The sequence below is a fragment of the Podarcis muralis genome, chromosome Z (assembly GCF_964188315.1).
Source record: "Podarcis muralis chromosome Z, rPodMur119.hap1.1, whole genome shotgun sequence".
Taxonomy (NCBI): domain Eukaryota; kingdom Metazoa; phylum Chordata; class Lepidosauria; order Squamata; family Lacertidae; genus Podarcis; species Podarcis muralis.
In genome coordinates, this window is record NC_135673.1 from 4,256,037 (window position 1) to 4,275,063 (window position 19,027).

At 46.2% G+C, this 19,027-nt stretch overlaps 2 protein-coding genes across 4 annotated transcripts in view; both read left to right on the forward strand.

Moving 5' to 3' along the window:
* Window positions 1–456: 456 nt before the first annotated feature.
* On the forward strand, window positions 457–11,054 carry CDK9 (cyclin dependent kinase 9). Its single transcript, XM_028715361.2, has 7 exons — window positions 457–706; window positions 3,649–3,730; window positions 5,091–5,181; window positions 5,800–5,966; window positions 6,126–6,297; window positions 7,966–8,114; window positions 9,728–11,054. The coding sequence occupies exons 1-7, from the start codon at window positions 516–518 to the stop codon at window positions 10,091–10,093; spliced, it is 1,218 nt and encodes a 405-aa protein (XP_028571194.1). The 5' UTR covers window positions 457–515; the 3' UTR covers window positions 10,094–11,054.
* A 3,545-nt stretch (window positions 11,055–14,599) lies between these two features.
* Window positions 14,600–19,027, forward strand: part of FPGS (folylpolyglutamate synthase) — a 47,227-nt gene continuing 42,799 nt past the window's right edge. For 2 of the 3 annotated variants that reach the window (XM_028714560.2, XM_028714562.2), the window contains exon 1: window positions 16,472–16,735. In XM_028714560.2, the coding sequence (XP_028570393.1) occupies window positions 16,487–16,735 (249 nt within the window). In that variant the 5' untranslated portion in view covers window positions 16,472–16,486. Of the gene's footprint in view, window positions 14,708–16,471; window positions 16,736–19,027 lie in introns of those variants that run through there. The other variant, XM_028714561.2, reaches the window with a different exon arrangement.

Consider the following 19,027-nt stretch of genomic DNA (forward strand, 5'->3'; position numbering starts at 1 on the left):
ACAGAGAAATGCAGCGCTCGGGCTAAACAAATAACAAAAACAAAACACAACTCATTTTATTTAGCCCATCAAAGTGTCACAAATAGCTTTTGGCATTCTCAGAAACTCTGGATCAAGGCTGGATGGTAAACAGGTTGGGAGATGGAAATAAGAGATGCCTGATGGATGGATGGACCTGCCTTTGGAGGGTACAGCACCTACAAATTATGCAAAGGGGGGGGGGACCCGAGTTAAAATAATTGAGGCAGAAATTTACCAGGTTCAGCTCCCCCTATTCCGCCCCATCTCATCTGTTGAACCCCCACCTTTCCTGATAAAAGGCGGCGGTTTGGCTCCCTCTTGAGGCCTGCGCGCTGCACTGCAGGTTCCCCCGGCGGGGCGGGGCGGGGCGGAGCTCTCCCTGGGACTCGCCCCGCCCCGCCCGCCTACAAAGCCCGGCGTGCCTCACGGCAGCGAGTCCCCGTATCCCGGAAGTGGCGTTGGTGGCGGCGGGACGAGTGGAACTCTGCAGAGAAATGGAGCGGCCGGGCGGAAGCGTTCCCGGAAACGTGCCGCTGCGCCCCTCGGACGGCGGCCGGCGGCAGCCAGAAGAGATCAGGGGCGCCGGCTCCGCCATGGCCAAGCAGTACGACGCGGTGGAGTGCCCCTACTGCGACGAGGTCTCCAAGTACGAGAAGCTGGCCAAGATCGGGCAAGGCACCTTCGGGTGAGGCTCTGCCGGGCGCCCGTCGCCCCCCTGCGGGGAGCCCCCCGCGCCCCCCACCTCCCCGTGGACCCCCCCCCACCCCCAGCAGGGTCCCCCACCCCCGAAAAAGCTCCCGGATCCCTGCGCCACGGGCCCCACAGGCTCCCCCACTGCTCCAGCCCCACGGCCTCCCTTATGGGCTCCTAGCACAGGCTCCCAACAGGCGTCCTTCATGCAGGCTTCCCTGGGGGGCCGCCCCCTTTCCTCTCCCCTCGGGTCTCCCATTGCCTCGCCTTCATTCTGGCCTCCTGTATGGTTGCTTCCTCTGTTCTTCCTGTTCTAGCCCCACCCCTCCTGATTAGTTGCCTCCCCAAGTTGCTCTCCGGTCAAGCTCCCACCGCGGCGGCCTGAGGTGCCCCTTCCTTTCCCCCTTTAGCTCCTTGCTGCCCTTGTTCCTCGCTCGTGTCTCTTAAATAACTCCCGTTTCACACACTGAATTGCTTCCCCCGCACCAGCTCCCTTCGCTGATTGCAGACAGCCTTTATTAATGACTGTACTGATATTATATTTTCCCTTGGAGAAGACCAAGGCATCATAGGTGGTTCAGACCCACCCCCGTTTTATCACCTTAATAATCCCAGGAAGTAGATTAGCTGGAGAGAAAGTCTTGCTTCTGGAAGCATTTCAGAGTGGAGTGCCTCCATTCTGATTAAGATCATAAAAAGAGGTAGAATGTGGCCTGAGGGGACCCAGGTTCAAATTGCATGAGAGAGCCACCTTACTTGGAGGGGGGGGACAACAACCATCTAATCCAGAGGTTTTCAATCTTTTTGAGTCCACGGCTCCCTTGACCAACTGCATTCTTTCTGCGGCACCCCTGTGGGGCTCAGGAGCCCAGTTATGTCCCCCCTTGCCTGCAGAGCTGGCAGCCCCTGAACCCTTTTCGAACACCCTCCCTTGTGGAGTGCTCCCTCAGCCTCCTCCCCTCTCCCTAGGAGTCCTCTGGGCAGCTGCTGCTGCTGCCGCCCCTGGTCTCTGAGCTGCCCACCCCACCCCAAAGAGAGGTGCCTCCTCACACTGCCCCAAAGGGGCCTGGGAAGAGGATGCCCCCAGCCTTAGTGGCCCAACAGAGACTGGCCAAAGGTGAATGTGAGGCCAGCACCTTACCGTGGAAGGTAGCACCGGGCCCTCAGCTCCCAGGCAGGCCTTGCATAAAGTAAGTACAAGAAAGGCCAGCACAGTACCTACCTGCCTGCCTGGCCTCCCACTTGTCTGTCCATTCCCAAAAGCAAGGGCTGGTGGACTGGCAGGCTGGGCTCCTTCACTTGCTTGCTTACTCCAAGGCCACCTCAGCTCCTGGCAACCTGCATCCCCTGGCCAGCCCCAGAGGCACCATTCCCCTGGGGAGCTTGTAGCCAGGGCTGCTACAACAGCTGCACAAGCCTTTGGGAGGCAGAGACATGAGAGGGCATCAGAGAAAGGAAGGAAGGAAAAAGGGACAGAGGACAGTGTTGCCCATGGCACCCCGACCATCATGGCACACTGGTTGAAAACCCCTGATCTAATCCATCTTTGAATCCATTTAAATTAGGTGCTACAGCATTTTCCTAGTGACAAGGAGTTCCAAAGCTGAGCTTTCCTCAGGCCAAATACATACATTTGTTCTGGGTGTATTGCAGTTCGCTCTCCCCATTTTAGGCAGAATTTGCTGAGCTTTTAAGTGCAGAAGGCCTTTTCTTTCGTTTTTTTCTTCTCAGTTACCTATCTCTTATAATTTTGTCTTCCAGACTCCTTTCATACACTGCTTGCACCTTATTCCCACCCATACTCAGACTGCCAGTTTTTTAAATCTCCTTTCTCTTATACTTTTCCATTTCACTTGCTCCTAAAGCAGCTTGCCTCTGATATCACCTTCCTTTCTGTTCCCAGTTTGTTTATTAAATTAGATATTATTATTATTAACCTTTCATCTTGCTTTCTAAATTCTTTCAACACTACTGAACTTGCCCTTTCCCCTCAGAAGAGAGAGACCTCTCTCCCAAATTTCTTTGTCTCCAGCCACCTTTACTTTGCATACAAGAAGTTGCTGACTTTCAGGCCTTTTGCCAAACCAAAAAGCTTCACCACAGCTAGTGGGTGGGACTGGTAAGTGAGGAGGGAGGGGGGTGACTGTACCACTGAGCCCCCCTGAAAGTTCAGCTGTGGGTCCTGGCCTTGCGTCTGAGAAACCCTGTGGAAACTAGTTAAATTTTAGACTAGAAGTGCCAATCGAGGCAGTGTTGGGACAGTACCTTCTTGATGTTCTTTCGTCCAGTTACTCTCAAATAACATGTGTCAGCTTGCTTGGATTCTTCACGTTGTTTTGTGTCCTTCTGCAAAGCCTTCTATGTGCCTGACACAGGATACCATCTTAACACATCTGCCAGTGTTTCCTTGCTTTTCTTATCAGCAGGATACTGTAGGATTCAACTTCCCTCCCACATGCACCTTCTTACATCGGGCGCACATACTTTACAAAAAACAAAATGAAACTCGAGCACTTTTTGAATAGTGCCTGCTTGTTCCAAGGGTACCTCATCAAGTGGCAGCTTCACTCCATGTACATGTGCCAAAAAAGGCCATTCATCATGTGTATACCTTGGGTGAAGAAGACCCAAGGCTCTGCCATTTGTGTGGGCTTTTTTATTTTTAGGAGGGTAGCTGCACTTTCCCTGTTCGATTACCTGAGGACTGCACAGGAAGATAAGGAAGGTGCTGCTGGATTAGGCCTGAAGCTGAGCATGTGAAGATAGCACTGTTGTTCGTCTCCCAGCAACTGGTGTTCTGAGAGGTGTTGCTCTGGAACCCAGGAGTTCCAGTCAGCATTTATCCAGCAAGAGTTAGTCAGGCGTCTCTGGGGGGTTTGCAGGTGGAAACACCTCCAGGTCCTTGGTGAATCTTAACACTTCCCATTTTCTCTACAGGGAGGTGTTCAAAGCAAAACATCGTCAAACAGGCAAAAAAGTTGCATTGAAGAAGGTGTTGATGGAGAATGAAAAAGAGGGGGTAAGTTTGTGCTGTGTTGGGGGATGAGGGGGGCAGCGTGTGCATGTGTAAGGGTGATTATGAGCATGGGAGGTAAAGTAGCTTTGTGGTGCATCTTTGGAACAGAATGTGGGTGCAAAATTGGGTGCAGCAACCTGGATCAGGGGGAGGTGGATCCATCTGTTTTAGTGTTGTGTTTCAAAGAGTGGTCAGGCAGATGCTTCCAGGAAGCCCTAATGCAACAAGTCAGTAGTCTTCCTTTATTATCCTTGTGTTTACCATTCAGCAGTATGTTGCCTCTACAAAGACCTTTGGCTACATACAATAAAGGTGACTGCCTGCCTGGCCTCTGAAAGGGAAAGTTTCGTTGTGGCTCTCAGGACTGATCCCACTTCAGAAACGCACTCTGTATGAATTTGTGGCATCATTTTTTTAAGGCCATCTAAGACAGTTGCTGTCTCACCATCTTGTAGCAGTGGATTTATTTTGCTGTATCATAATTCCTTCTGTTTCTGGTGTTCATGCAGAGAGGGGTTGATGCTTGTGTTGCCCAAATGGCAAGTGGAAGAGAGGGCTGAGTCTTGGCAGGAACCCTAAGGCTTGCGGAAGTAGAAACAAATCTTTTAGCCAAAACCCCAAAGAGGAGGCCCCTCAACAGCTGCCAATTAGTTACTGGATAAAGTTCAGAGTACTGGCATTGGGGTACAAAGTCCTATACAGCTTTGGACCAGGGTACCTAGAGGACCGCGTTATTCCTCGCATACCCAACTTAACATTGCAGATGCCATTCTGTAAGGAGGTCCATTCCACACAGTGTCAGAATGGAGTCTTTAGGTTGGTGGCACCTACCCGTTGAGACTCCCTTTGGTTTCATATCAGACAGGAGCCTCCTCTGTAATCTTTTTGAAGCCTGCTAAAGACTCTTTCAACAAGCCTTTTAAAATCTTTGTCCCAGTTGGCATCTGTCTTGAATGCAAATTGATTTTATTTACAAGGTGTTTTTAAAAACTGATTTTAATATTAATAATTGTTTTAATATATGCAGTTGTTTTTCTATGTATGTGGTTTTTTTATGTACATTGTACTATAAACTCCTTTGGAAGTCCTCAAGGGAAGAGATTCATAGATAAAAGTAAATAAAACGAGAAGAAACTTTGTAACCATTGGGGTTTTTTCCGAAAAGAAACAAGCCAGGTTTTCTAGTTTGCATGTCATGGTAAGTCAAAGCTTGTGGTTTGTTGCTCCTGGAAGGGCAGAGCAACATGTTACAAACTATAGGAATGTGAAATAGTGCACTGCTGTTTTATATTAAGCTATGGTTTAGCATAGATCTCTAGCATTTATGAAAGTTTTCTAACTGACTGTCCGGGTTATTTTTTAGTTCCCCATCACAGCCCTACGGGAGATCAAAATCCTACAACTACTCAAGCATGAAAACGTCGTGAATCTCATTGAGATCTGCAGGACCAAAGGTAAGAATTGTGGCTGCAAAAAAGGCAGTTTTTACGATTTGCAAGTTCTTACGAAAGCTGGAGATAATAATCACAGTCCAAAGCATTGAGAAATCACTATCCCACAACTCATATGATATGATTGATTGATTGATTGATTGATTGATTGATTAGATTTAGGCGTGTGCCATCTTTCCACACTAAAAAAAAAAAGTGTTCCAGGACTGCTTATAATATATGAATGTAAAAACAGCAGCACCTAATGGTCAGAGGTGCCTTTACATTTTTAACTGGCATGCCCATCCCTCCCGATTGTTGGTGAGACTGGCAAGAGCTGATGTGCATTGTATTCCCAACAGCTTCTGGGGGCACCACATTGGCTACACCTGCCACCTGTGGGAGGTGGTTCTGCGAGAGAGGGCTGTGCAGAGTGGCAGCATGTGAGGGACAGAAGCAGTTCTTATTTGGGGAGGTGGGGAGGACAGACATTTTGCTTTGCATTTTTGGGTGGATCTGTGAGTACTAAATCGTTTCCTTCTATGCCAGATGGGTTTTGATGCTGCATCCTTGTGCCTTAACCTGCCTTGAGCCTTTGAAGGCAAGACTGTGATTGCAGCTGCTTCCTTTTAATTCCTACAGCCTCCCCGTACAACCGCTGCAAGGGTAGCATCTACCTGGTATTTGACTTCTGCGAGCATGACCTGGCTGGACTCCTCAGCAATGCCCACGTCAAGTTTACACTTTCGGAGATCAAGAAAGTCATGCAAATGCTCCTGAACGGCCTGTACTACATCCACCGGAATAAGGTGAGGGGGTCTTCTCTGGTTGAGACTCTCCCCTACTCCTAAGCTTCTTGACCTGAAGGAAGCTGGGAACTGTAGCTTTGGAATTTTCTGCCCGCTTCTCAGGATGCACCTTGCAATAAATCTTTTTTCTGCATCTACCCAATTGTTTTCCTTCTCCAGATCTTGCATCGGGACATGAAAGCAGCCAACGTGCTTATCACCCGCGATGGTGTTCTGAAGCTGGCTGACTTTGGCCTGGCTCGGGCCTTTAGCCTGGCAAAGAACAGCCAGCCCAATCGCTACACTAACAGGGTGGTGACTTTGTGGTATCGTCCTCCGGAGCTGCTTCTGGGTAGGCAATAATTTTTTTGGGGGGGAGGAGAATTTTCTGTTTGTGCTTTCCCCTTCAACCTCTTAAAGGAGCTTTTTTTGTGTGTACGATTTTCAGTAGGATACATTCCAGTCACATAGCCACTGGAGGCATTTATATATATATGTATGCACCCCCCCCCCATACATTCTGGCAAGCAAGAGGCAATATCACATTTCAGTGGCACATTCTAGTCAGGCAAAAGCACTTCAGGGGAGTCCATCACAGCAAGGCCTGTATGGGAATTGACCTGAAGAGAGTGAGCCTGCCCTGGGCAGAGTTCAAAGGGATGGAAAGAGGAAGGGCTGGAGGGTTTGATACCCCTGAGATCCTAAGCATATAATAAAAAGGTACGGCTGTGGTCATGCAACAGTTTGTTTGGCTGCCAGCATTGCAAACTACAGCTTGACTATGGACCTGCTGGGAGGGAGGAGGGAGCCGGGTTTAGTAATAATAATAATAATAATTTTATTTATACCCCACCCAGAGCCAGGCTCAGGGCAGCTAACACCAGTAAAATCATAACGGGGGGGGGGGGGAGGGGGACAGGACACCAATTTAAAATACAGGTTAAAATGCAATTTAAAATGCAGCCTAATTTTAAAAGTAGCCCATAGATCAAAACCATAAGGGGAGGAAAAACATAAGGGTCAGACTGAGTCCAAACCAAAGGCCAGGAGGATGGGGTTTACAAGTTCCTTTTTGCGTATTCATTGGACATTACATTTTAAAAAAGATAATCAACTTTACTGCTGCATTTAGCATTATGTGGGTAAGGCCTGAAAAAAATATATAAAGATGAACATGCCTGTTTGCCGCCTTTCTCCTCAGCATGGAGGTCTTCACAACCACATGAAGCAGTGTAGTGCAGACAAGCACTTACTGTTTCTGGCAGAAGGGATCTAAATTGTGCTCGTTACTACTAGCCTCTTAGTTGACTAGTGAAAGATTTGCCTTCTGCATAGGAAGCTGCCGTCTACTGAGAGACCAATGGCCCCACCTAGCTCAGAACTGGCAACACTGACTGGCAGGCATCTCTCTAGGGCTTCAGGCAGGGCTCTGCTACTTGGAGATGCTGTCGGGGATAGAACCTGGGACCTTCTACATGCAAAGCAGGTGTCCTGCCGCTGAGCAAAGTCTTTGCGCAGAGCAAGTCTGGGAAAAGGGTTCATCACTCCATTCCTTCTCTGCTGGCCTTTTGCATTTCCATGCTTCTCCTTCCCCCATCCTCTTGATCTTCTGCATGGAATTCCTCATCACAAAGCATGATTAGACAATCTGTTAAAAGAGAAGACTGTTATCTTGATTCTTTTAAAATTTGCATTGTAAATTGCTGATATATTGTAAAGAGATAGCCTGCTTGTTTACCTGAGGAATCTGTGCCCCACCTGCTAACCAAAGTTCTTGGCACAGTTTAACAACCGTATTTAAAATGCAATACAACAGACAGTTTTCTAGGGCTTTAAAGATCCACACAATGGGTTGTTAATCCTACTTAGAGTAGACCCACTGGCTAACTTGGGCACCTTAGTTGGATGCAACCCTAGGATTTCCAGTTGAGACCGGAAGCAAATTGCTAATGTGTTTTTAAAGCCGTGTTGTGCAGCCCTGGTTTCTTTGAGATTAACTAATGAGTTTCCTTGTGTTTAGGGGAACGAGATTATGGACCACCCATTGATCTCTGGGGCGCAGGATGCATAATGGCAGAGATGTGGACCCGAAGCCCCATCATGCAGGGAAACACAGAACAGCACCAGCTCACTCTCATCAGCCAGCTTTGTGGATGCATCACCCCGGAGGTAGGTTCTCTAATCTTTCAGGTTAGAAAATGAGCCCCCCCCCCCAACCTGTGATGAAATCCTGCCCATCCATGATGGGGTATTGCTTCCCAAATGCTTGAGCAAGAGCTGAATTTAGTAGCTATGGCATTTGAATCTCTGGATCATATTTAAACTGCTGGCATGATCTTTGCTGTTTTTAGAAGCATGGGCCTTATTTAGGGTCAGAGAATTGGTTCATCTACTTCACTGCACTGAGTCTCTCCAGTTAGTTATGCCCCTGTTGAGAAATGCTGGGTGGGGGGAGTGAGCATGGTGCCTTTTCCATGCAAAGCACAGCTGAGGCCCTCACATACTTCCCACGCTTTGATTATTTTAATTCTGAGATTTATACACTCTTTCCGTTTTTTAAAAAAAGTTTTTCCCAGCCTAGGATAATTCGTAGCATTTAAGGCTGCCCTCCTGGTCTCGCTTTCCTAGAAGAAGCTCCACCAAGGAAAGTGGAACTTACCACTGAGAAAACCATGTTCAGATTCTGCTGTGGGATAAAGCACTTTGTTGTACAGTACAGCAAAGCGACATCCAGGCTAATTATGCTTTGTGTACTGTTTTTAAAATTAAATCCGAAGGAGGGTAAAATATAGAGGCCTAGGGAAGCGATACAGCATATCATGTGAACTTCTCTGGAGTGATCATCGTTAAGGTTTCATGACTGAGGGCCTCTTCTTGTGCTTTGCCATCTGCCTCCGCTTTGCTGGTGGGGCATTTGGAAGAGGGTCTGCAAAGAAGGTTTTAACTTCACAGGCAAGCTAATATTGGGGATGGGTCATCCTTGGGGACCAGGCATGTGACATAGGCATCTCCACCTTGAAATGTGCTCAGAAGCTTGCCTTGTGACCACTGTAGCTGTTCAAGTTAGGAGTGGGCAATGATGTATCCTCCAGATGTGATGGACTTCCAGCTGTTATCAACCACAGCTGGTGATAAGGAACGGTGGTGATTATAGTCCTGGAGGGAGGCAGCATCCTCAACACCCTGGGTTTTGGCACTAGGAAGGCGTGATTCCCATTTCCCTTTAGCAGTCCAGCAACGCCTCTTGAAGCTCTTGAAGACTGCAGTTTCTGAACACTCTTCAAGGGAAGCCCCATGGATTGCTAGGACAGTAATCTTTAAGTGACCACTTTCAGTGTTTCTGTTAGTTTCTTTACAACTAATGGGTTATACCCAATGTAGCACTAAGCTGAAGTCACTTTGTGGTACAAACTCACAATTTGTGTGTGGCCACATTTGGGGGGGATTGTGTATAAAGCTGAAATTATGTATAGTCTGAACAACTGCTGTGCAACCATCCCTACCTTTTTGAAGGTGGTGCACTTAGCAGGCCTTGTCCGCCCATGCAAGGTGGAGAGCTTAGTGGCTGTTTCTGCATCAGAAAAACCTGGCACAGAGAAAGCTCTCTGCCTTGCATCCAATTTGGTGGCCATTGCTGCATCATGTGGGAACAAACCATAGTTTGGTTGTTCAAAGGAGTGCTTCCTTTTGCCTGACCTGATGGGGCTTTTTGACACTTGGAAGCTGAAATGGGTTATCAGTCTCCTTCCTCTGGATTTAATCCTTGTCCGGTTACTCCTTAGGTGTGGCCAAACATGGATAAGTACGAACTGTATGAGAAGCTGGACCTGCCGAAAGGGCAGAAGCGCAAGGTGAAGGAGCGGCTCAAGGCGTACGTCAAAGACCCATATGCTCTGGATCTCATAGACAAGCTGCTGGTCCTGGATCCTGCCCAAAGGATAGATAGCGATGACGCCCTGAATCACGACTTCTTCTGGTCCGACCCTATGCCCTCTGATCTCAAGAACATGCTCTCCACCCATAACCAATCCATGTTTGAGTACCTGGCTCCTCCCAGGAGGAGGGGTGGACATATGCCACAGCAGCCTGCCAATCAGGGCAGGAATCCGGTGGCGACCAATCAGACAGAGTTCGACAGAGTGTTCTGATGGCTGTGGACCAAGAACAAGAATGGAGTACTGGTTTCCAATGGAATAACGAAAATGATTTGTTTCAGCTGTTTTGTTTTTTTTTTTTACTGTTGCAAAGCAAAGCAAAACGAACAAAACAAAAACTGGTAGGAAGAGAACAAGACAGCTGTAGGTCTGTGTTTTAAGAGCTACAGGGCTAGATTAAACACTGGAAAGGTGTGTAGAGTTCTGCCTAGCTGGGCTATCACAGACTGAATTGCAGCTTTTCTGTGCTTGTTGATTTCTAAAGTACTGAAACAATCTCGATGAACTTTTTTTTTTTTAAATTCATTGTTTCTATGAATTTGCACTGCTATGAAAGTGTGTATCTGGTGTGCAGGAGGATGGAGCAGACTGGGTAGGGTCTTGTGTCCAAGAACGGCTGCTGACTTTGAATCATACTGTGGGGCTTGTCCACTTCTGCCACACATGTGTTGTGGCAGTGGGTTGGTTAGGGTGGCCAGGAAGGAAGCTGCAGATCTCCCAGGCTTTGGTAACAGAGGTAGCCTTCCCATGGTAGCAGAGAAGAACGTGGACCCATCCTTGAGCCACTGTAGTATGGCCATCTAACCATTGTTTCTTAAATAAAACAGCTGTTGGACTACAAGTCCCATCATGCCTGGCCACTGTTCCTGCTATGGTTGATGGGAGTCGTAGTCTAACAGGTGGTGAACCAAGTTTGAGAAACACTGAATTCTGATCTTTTTGCTGCACCACTACGTAGCTCTGCCACGGATTTTGTAGGCTTCAAGCTTTTTTTTATTATTTAAAAATCCCAACAGCAGGCAGTAAATGCTTACTTACTTGGACCTAACAAGGCAAGAGGTCTGATGACTTTTCACCCTGGGTATGGGTGGGATACTTATCTGTATTATACTTTTATCATGTTCTGGTCTTTTTTTCTAAATAGCTCAACTGTAATAAAAGGTATTTGCATAGATATCTGGTACTGTGTAAGAGCTGCTTTATTTTTTAGATTGCAGAGTTAGCCAGCGGTGTGGTACCGGTAGTTAAAAGTCTCAGATTAAGTGTGGAGAGAGTGGAGTACAAATTCTCCCTTTTGTACCTGTCTGTCTCTCTCTCTCTCATATGTCTGCGTGCGCACTCTCACACACACATTATCTCTTGGCTTACTTCACTTGTAGGGTGGATGTAAAGATAAAATGGAACAACTATGTATGTCATCTTGAACTCCTCTGAGGGAATGTGGGATAAAAGAAATCAATAATAAATAAATACCATTCTGATCAGGAGGTCTGGAACGAAGAAGGCTGATTGTTTTATCTCCTCTTGGAAGTTACAACTGTGATCGTTCTGTCCAGCGGAACACCCAAGGAGAAGGCATATTGGGGCAGGGAGGGGGCCTGCTGGGAAGGGATACACAACCTCCCCTCTGTATCACATCCAGCCACCTGCCAGCCCTCAGATCATGGCTTTCAGACAGTCAGATCCTACCTCCACACAGCTCTAAGGGAATTACAACTAGAATACTTTAAAAGGAGTTAACCCACATTAACACTATGGTTATATTGCTAGACTTTATTTGGTATTGTAAAATGTATATTAACTCTCTCAAAAAAAAAAAATTGGCCTGAAATTAGTTTAGAAGGGCATGAATTTCTGCCTTTTTTCTACCTTTGGTTTTTGGGTGGAGATGATACCGCCGGATTACACTGCTGCACTAAAATATACTGGGAATCTGGTTTTATTCTATGTGGCAACAAACGCTTCCTCACTAGTGACCCAGCCAGATGGGAGGGGTATAAATAATAAAGTAGTTGTTGTTAATCTATATAAAAATGAACCACCACCGGCAGACGAATGCTTCTCATTTGCTTCTTTTCTCTGTGGCTTGTACTTCTCCCTGAAACGTCAAATCATAGATTGGATGAGAACATGAAACTAGTTACCAGGGTATTTTCTTACACAGCTCTGACAGAATAGTGCCTCGACATTTTACTCAAATCCCTGCTGCTGTCATCTCCAGAGATGGAAAAAAATGTGGCCACTAGATGGTCTAAATGGACTTCGGGTGGTAGGGTTAAAATGTGCAGAAGCCATTCAAAGCCAATGGGAAATTTAAGAATTTCAAATAGGTTTGCTTTGCAAGGTTGAGCCAGGGTGGAGAGAAATGTGGGACAGCACTCACCTTGTGCAGGGGAGGAAGACTGTCTTGGTATGTCAGAGGGTATCAGAACACAGCAGTAGAGAGGTGCAGTGTAGTATAGTGGTTAGAGCAGGCTTCCTAAACCTTGGCCCTCCAGATGTTTTTGGCCTACAACTCCCATGATCCCTAGCTAGCAGGACCAGTGGTCAGGGATGATGGGAACTGTAGTCTCAAAACATCTGGAGGGCCGAGGTGGAGGAAGCCTGGGTTAGAGTGTTGGACAGGGACCAGGGTTCAAATCCCTGTTGACCTTGGGCCAATCACTCGCTCTCAGCCTAAGCTTTCTCTTAGGGTTGTTGTGAGGATAAAATGGGGAGCAGGAAAACTATGCTGCTTGAAAGAAAGGTGGTACACAAATGTAATTAATCAGTGCTTTTTTCTGGGGGGGTGCAGGGGTACATATACCCCTAAACATTTTGTGAATCTAATGCGAGAAGAAACTAAAAAAAAATTCTTCCCTAGCACGGTGAATTGTCAGTTCTGTTGCTAGCCCCAATGGCAGCTTCATTTCCTGTCACAGTGTTTCCTGAGTCTCGGATGGAAGCGAGCGTTTAATGTGTGAAGTAGGAGTTGGAATCCAGCACGGTGATTGGTTAGTTTCGTTGTTACCACATCCAATGGCAGCTTCATTTCCTTTCTGGGTGATTTTTCTTGAGTCAAAGTTAGAGTACCCCTAAACATTTTTTAAAGAAAAAAAAAGCACTGTAATTAATAAAATAAATACGGTAGATCACGAACATGCCTGTTTACTGGTGAGTATTGACTCAGTCATGCTGACCTCTTGGCCATTCAATGCGTGGGATTCAGATATGCCTTTAAAAAATTCAATAGCCATATATGCTCTTATATTAAATGCTTGATTGAAGCTTTCTATTATTATTTGGTATTCTGTGGTTTTATATCTTGATTTTATTCTGTGAACCACCCTGAGACCCCTGGGTATAGGGAGGTATATAAATTCAATAAATAAATAAATATAACAGTAACAACAATATTTGAAATATATCTCAACCATTGAGTTCCAAAGGTTTTATGTCTGGGTCATATTGGTTAACAGTTTCCTGTAAGATGAAAAAGGGAAGTTGAACTAGACACTGAAACAGCTTGCGGTTTTTAACTACAGCGTTTTGAAGTCAGAAATAAAGGGTCATCTCTCTCTCTCTCTCTCTCTCTGTCTCTGTCTCTCTCTCTCTCTCACACACACACACACACACTCAATCTTAGTGGGTACTGTGAATTTCGCAGTAGATTCCTGCAGTTGTGATTGGAATTTTATGGTCCTAGATATTTGGTAATGTTCATAAGCGTACCAACCAAGCACGTACATAGATCAGCACAAGAAGGCCAACCTGGAACCATTTTGATTCCTAAACTGAGCAAATGTTTTCTCTGCAAGGTCAAAGTGGGAAACCTCCCCATTGTCTCTTTCCTCACAAATCCTGTCTTAAGGGCACATTTAAGATAAGAATAGGGTGTGAGCCTGTGACATGGCCCAGGAACTAAGTATTTATCATTACAAAAGACTGGCCAGGCTCCCCAGGCAATCCAATCAAGTAAGCAGAGTATCCAATCAAGTAACCTGCCAGACAGGAGATAAACAAGGACAGGAGAAAAACAACATTCAAATTTCTGTTTTAGACCACCTTTTCTGTGATGTAGGTATGATGTATCTGAGGGTTGGTCTTAGGTTACACCCCTTCTGTGATGTGTGTATGATGTTTCTGGGGGTGGTCTTGATCTACAGGGTGGCATTTTCAAAAGTCTTGATAAGGTCTTGCATGCCATTGTTCTGGGTTCCTCCTCCTTTCCTGCGTGTGAGGGGAGCACCCTGTTGCAAGGGATCAATAAAGATCAAGCTTACTAGCTGCTTTGCTTCTCAATATTCTCTGGTTGGCCTCTGTTATTCTTTCCTATCAATAGGGCACCCATGTAAGGACTCTATATGGGCTCTTGGATACCCCATAAGGGAAAAGGGCAATTTTTGTTTACAACACCAGGTCTTCTCACAAGACTGTGGCTGAGGTGAGATGATCTGAATGGCTTCTCCCAAAAGAGTCCTGGGAACTGCTGTTCACTAAGGGTGCTGGAAGTTGGAACTATGTTGGAAATACAGTACAGCAGCTCTCAGAGTTCTTTAAATGCATGGTGTGGATGTGACTGACTGTCTTTTAAAAGCACATCTGAGTAGCATTGTAGTAGGACATGGCTCAAGCATATCTGAGTCAGAGGCTAACCAAACAAACAAACCCAGGGTGAGACTCTGTACCGAATGCAGCCTCCAGTGACCTCTGTTTAGTTGTAGTTTAACTAGTTTTGGGAACTGTTAGGCTGCCCAGCACGCGTTCTGCCACAGGGCAGAAGGAATGATCAGACCTTCCTTCTGGAGAGTCATAATGGAAAGAAGAAAGTTCAAAGAAACATACAAGGTAAATTTGCCTTCATCCTACCTAGGTGGAGGTCTGAACAATGTGAAATATATTTTTAAGAAGCTTCACCAATGTGCAATCTGCCCCTAGAGATAAAAAAACAACAGATTGTGGTCATAATAAATAGTTACTGGTGGCTCCTGCTCAGAAAGCTCTTCCTAATGCTTACTCAGTATCTCCTTTCTTTCAATTTGAATCAGTTGGTTCGGGTCCTGTACTCTGGAGCAGCAAGTTGTCTTCCATGTGACAGCTCTCTCTTGAGATATCTGGAGATGTTAGATATACTTTATCAATGTAAACTGCAGAACTGCCTAAACTCAGTGTAAACTCAGAAGGTGGAGTGGACTGTTCTCTACCAGAGAGTGAGTTTTTTTTGGGTAAAGCATTATTATTATTATTTCATTTTATAAAGTATATAAAACAGAGAGAACAATTATAACAACGGGCAAATATTAAAAGATGAAAAACAATCAAACGGCATGTAGAGTGAGTTGTTGCACATGAGTTTAAAAAACAAAGCCCAAGAGAAGGCTATCAACTTGTATCAGGTCATGAAGTCAAGTTTCAGATTTGCCAGGCTTTTGTGATGAAGGTTGTATTGAAAGTGGTGGTTCTGGTGTATATGTCATAAAAGAATGCCAAATCATCTAAAATGTGTCTGGAGCTTCTAGTCCTTGTAAAAATTTCAAATTATGTCTGATTTGCTCCATTATAGCTATTTTCCGGTGTAAGATTTTGGGCTGTTTTCCACTGAGTTGCAACCACTCATCATGCTGCCAAGATCATACATAAGACCAATTCTTTTCACAATATATCATCAAAAATATCTGTCAACATTAATTTTGGGCAGCGAACAATGCTTTAATTTCTGTCAAAATTAAATCCCAAAAATCTCACACCAACTGACATTGCTGTAAATGATAATATGCACCAATATTATCACCCTCCAAGAATTAGGTGATATAAAACATTTCTGACATTTGCAAAGGGGTATAATACCATTTGTGTAGTAATTTTAATGCGTTTTCTCTAAGGATTTTAAGGGTTGCGATTCCCAAATTTTATTTCAGTCCCTGGGAATAATTTGTGCCAGTATCCAGCACCCTAACTCTTTTTGAGGAGTTTTATAATTATACTAAGAAATGTGATGTACAGTTTGAAAACCAATCTCTTCTTCCCCCAACCCCCATCGTGCTTAAATAAATTTTCAAATTGTGTTACGGGTCTCAGAGGACCTTGCGTTTCCACATGTTCTTTTACAACGAAACTGTGAGTTTGATTGAAACAAATCCAGTTTGTGTTAAATGCATAGCTGTCAAATTTTCCCTTTTTTTAATGGCAAATTCCCTTATTCCGAATAGGATTCCTTGCAAGAAAAGGGAAAAGTTGACAGCTATGGCTAAATCTGATCTGACCAGTGGCGTAGCGTGGGTTGTCAGCACCCGGGGCAAGGCAAGTAATTTGTGCCCCCTAACCCGTGGATTTGCGCCCCCTAACCCTAACCCCCAGATGTTGCGCCCGGTGCGGCTGGCCCCCCCTGCACCCCCCACTGGATCTGACACGTCCGCGTCCCTTTCACGGAGAAGCAGCCCTGCGCCCGTGCGCGCACCTCTGCCACTTCCTACCTCTACCTGTGGTTTGATTTATAGCGGCAAGTGAGGGACGCGGGAGGGGGCGGGGCAAGAAAGGGAATCGCCCTTCCCAAAGATGGCCGGGTTGGTTCTAGTGCTTGCTTCTGCGCAAAACGGCCTGGGGCCCCTCTACTAACCACCCGCAAAGATGGCCGCTCCGGCTTCAGGGCCTCTTCCGCGCCTGCGCGCAGCCGGGAGGTTTTCGCGGCGTGGTGCGGCCGCGGCTTACGATCGGCTTGGGGAAGTTGTGCTTGGGGGGGAGGCGCCTGCGATGGGCTCGCGCCGGGTCCGCGCTCTGCACCTGGCCTTCCTCCAGCAGCGGGTGCAGGCTCCCCGTCTGGGCGCCCGGAGGTGGCTCAGCGCCCGCCCGGCCCACGCGCCCAGGATGGAGTACCAGGTGAGGCACCGCCGGGGCGCCGGAGACCCCCTCGCAAGCCCGGCGGGGGTTGCGTCAGCCGGCGGGCAGGCAGGGATCCTCTTTCCCACGCTCGCACCTGCTGCAACTATTGGTCGGTGGGCTGGTTCCGTGAAGCGGGGGTGCAAGCGACCCCCACTCCAAAGAAACGGAAGCCTCGGAGAGAGGCAGTAAAACACACACATGCAATTTCCCCCTTAAAGTTAAAGATATTAAACAAGCAAACAAAAAGGCCAGTTTTGAAATTCGCACCAGCATTTCTAAGCGTCCGGGCAGCCACGAGTAAGCAGGAATGCTTTTTGCACGCGCCAAAAAGATTGCGGCGTGGACGCCTGCTTGATCTGCTTCCCTGTTTTGCATTGTTTTATATTTCGTTTCATTTCATTGGTGTGCGCGTGGTTAGTGATTTCTAACGCTGGCACCGAATTTTAATTCGGTTTCTTTCCGTTGCATTAGCTTTCTAGGCTGCAGTCCTGTTTTGTTTTGTTTTGTTGGTGTGTTCATGTGTGTGTGTGTGTGTGGGGATTCTAGTGCTGGATAGTAATTCGCTTTCTTTACGTTAGTTTTATAGGCTGTCGCCCAACCTTTTATTTCTCAAGTTGAGCCTTGGCGACTTGCAGACGCAAGGAATGAATTGCATTCCAAGCAGAATGTATTGTACATTGCGGGGGGACGGGACCCGACTTTATACTGTACTTTCTTGCGTAGTAGATTCCGAGCCAGAAAGGGAAGGAACAAAACTATAGTGGCGAATCTACTACTACTACAACTACTATTTTGAAATAGGTAATTGTATTAGTTTTTCCACAGATAAAACAGTAACCGCAAACAAAAGAAAGCAAAATTGGAGTACACGTTTGTCAGTTAGAAGCAAATCACTTTTAAAACAAGGGAGGGAGATATAGCCAGGTGATCGGAAGACCTGGCTCTCTTGAGGCATGTGCTTCCACATGTTTTTGGACTCCAAATCCCATCATCCTTTGCTGCTGGCTTTTCTGGCAAAGCATGAAGGGAGTCCAGCAGCGCACCGTTCCCTGCTCTTAGGACCTCAGCAACAGATGTCTGTGGTCCGTCTTTTTTTAGGTGCCAATTCTAGGGACTGAACTTGGGGAGGGGGCTTTTGTATGCAAAGTGGTGTGCTCTTTTTGTTGATCTGGCTGGCCCCACAACACAGCCTTCGCTGACTGGTGCCCTCCAGATGTTTTGAACTGTTTCCATCAGCCCCTAGCAAGCACATTTTGGACTCAGGTGGCAATAGTAGTGCTCTAAGGAATCATTCCCTGTTCTCAGTGGTCGATTTTGTTGTGATTTTATGCTTCCCACACCACAATTGGCCCCATAGGGTTTTTTTTGTAGCCACCTAACTTGTTTCAGGTTAACATTCAATGCCTTTTTGTGTGTCCGTCCATCCATTTTAAACCCTGTATCCCAAAGGGCAGCCAGTCTGGTGTCCTCAAAATGTTGTTAAACCGCATCTTCCATCATTCCTGACCTTTGCCCAAGCTGACTGGGGCAGATGGGAGCCGGGGTCCATCAATATCTGGAGAGCCACTGATTAGCCACCCTTATGTCAGTCAAAATTTTCAGGCATTGTCCACAGGGCTGGGCAATATTTAGCTTTCAACATCGCAATAAATCATTACCTAAACATTGCAATATTCCAGTGTATCACAATGTCTGAAACAAGAATGGACAGCAAACATGGTAATGTCCTGACAACTGCTACTACTGCTACTAAAGCAGATACATTTTTACTAACCTTTAATCATAGTGAATACAAATAATCTGGGAAAATATTGAGGGGGGGGGTGGAATTAAGTTTGATGCATAAATGAAAATAAACTCAATGATTTCATGCTTTAGCTAAACCATTAAAGATTTCCGGAGAATATATTAATGTTCTATGCAGTTTTAAGGGCATTAAATTTAGTAAACTAATGTTAATTACACACATACAAGTAAAAAATTATTTTCAACTAATTTAAGAGTTACTTAAGTACAGTGGTACCTCAGGTTACATACGCTTCAGGTTACAGACTCCGCTAACCCAGAAATACTGCTTCAGGTTAAGAACTTTGCTTCAGGATGAGAACAGAAATTGTGCTCCAGCGGCAGCAGGAAGCCCCCTTAGCTAAAGTGGTGCTTCAGGTTAAGAACAGTTTCAGGTTAAGAACAGACCTCCAGAACGAATTAAGTTCTTAACCCGAGGTACCACTGTAATTTACACAAACCACAGCCCCCACACCCCCATGACACCCCCCACATCTCACATAC

Coding starts and splice junctions, on each gene's coding strand:
- CDK9 (XM_028715361.2), top strand. CDS start 516: ATGGAGCGGCCGGGCGGAAGCGTTCCCGGAAACGTGCCGCTGCGCCCC. Junction 3,731..5,090: donor TGGAGAATGAAAAAGAGGGG/GTAAGTTTGTGC, acceptor GTTATTTTTTAG/TTCCCCATCACAGCCCTACG. Junction 6,298..7,965: donor TCCTCCGGAGCTGCTTCTGG/GTAGGCAATAAT, acceptor CCTTGTGTTTAG/GGGAACGAGATTATGGACCA.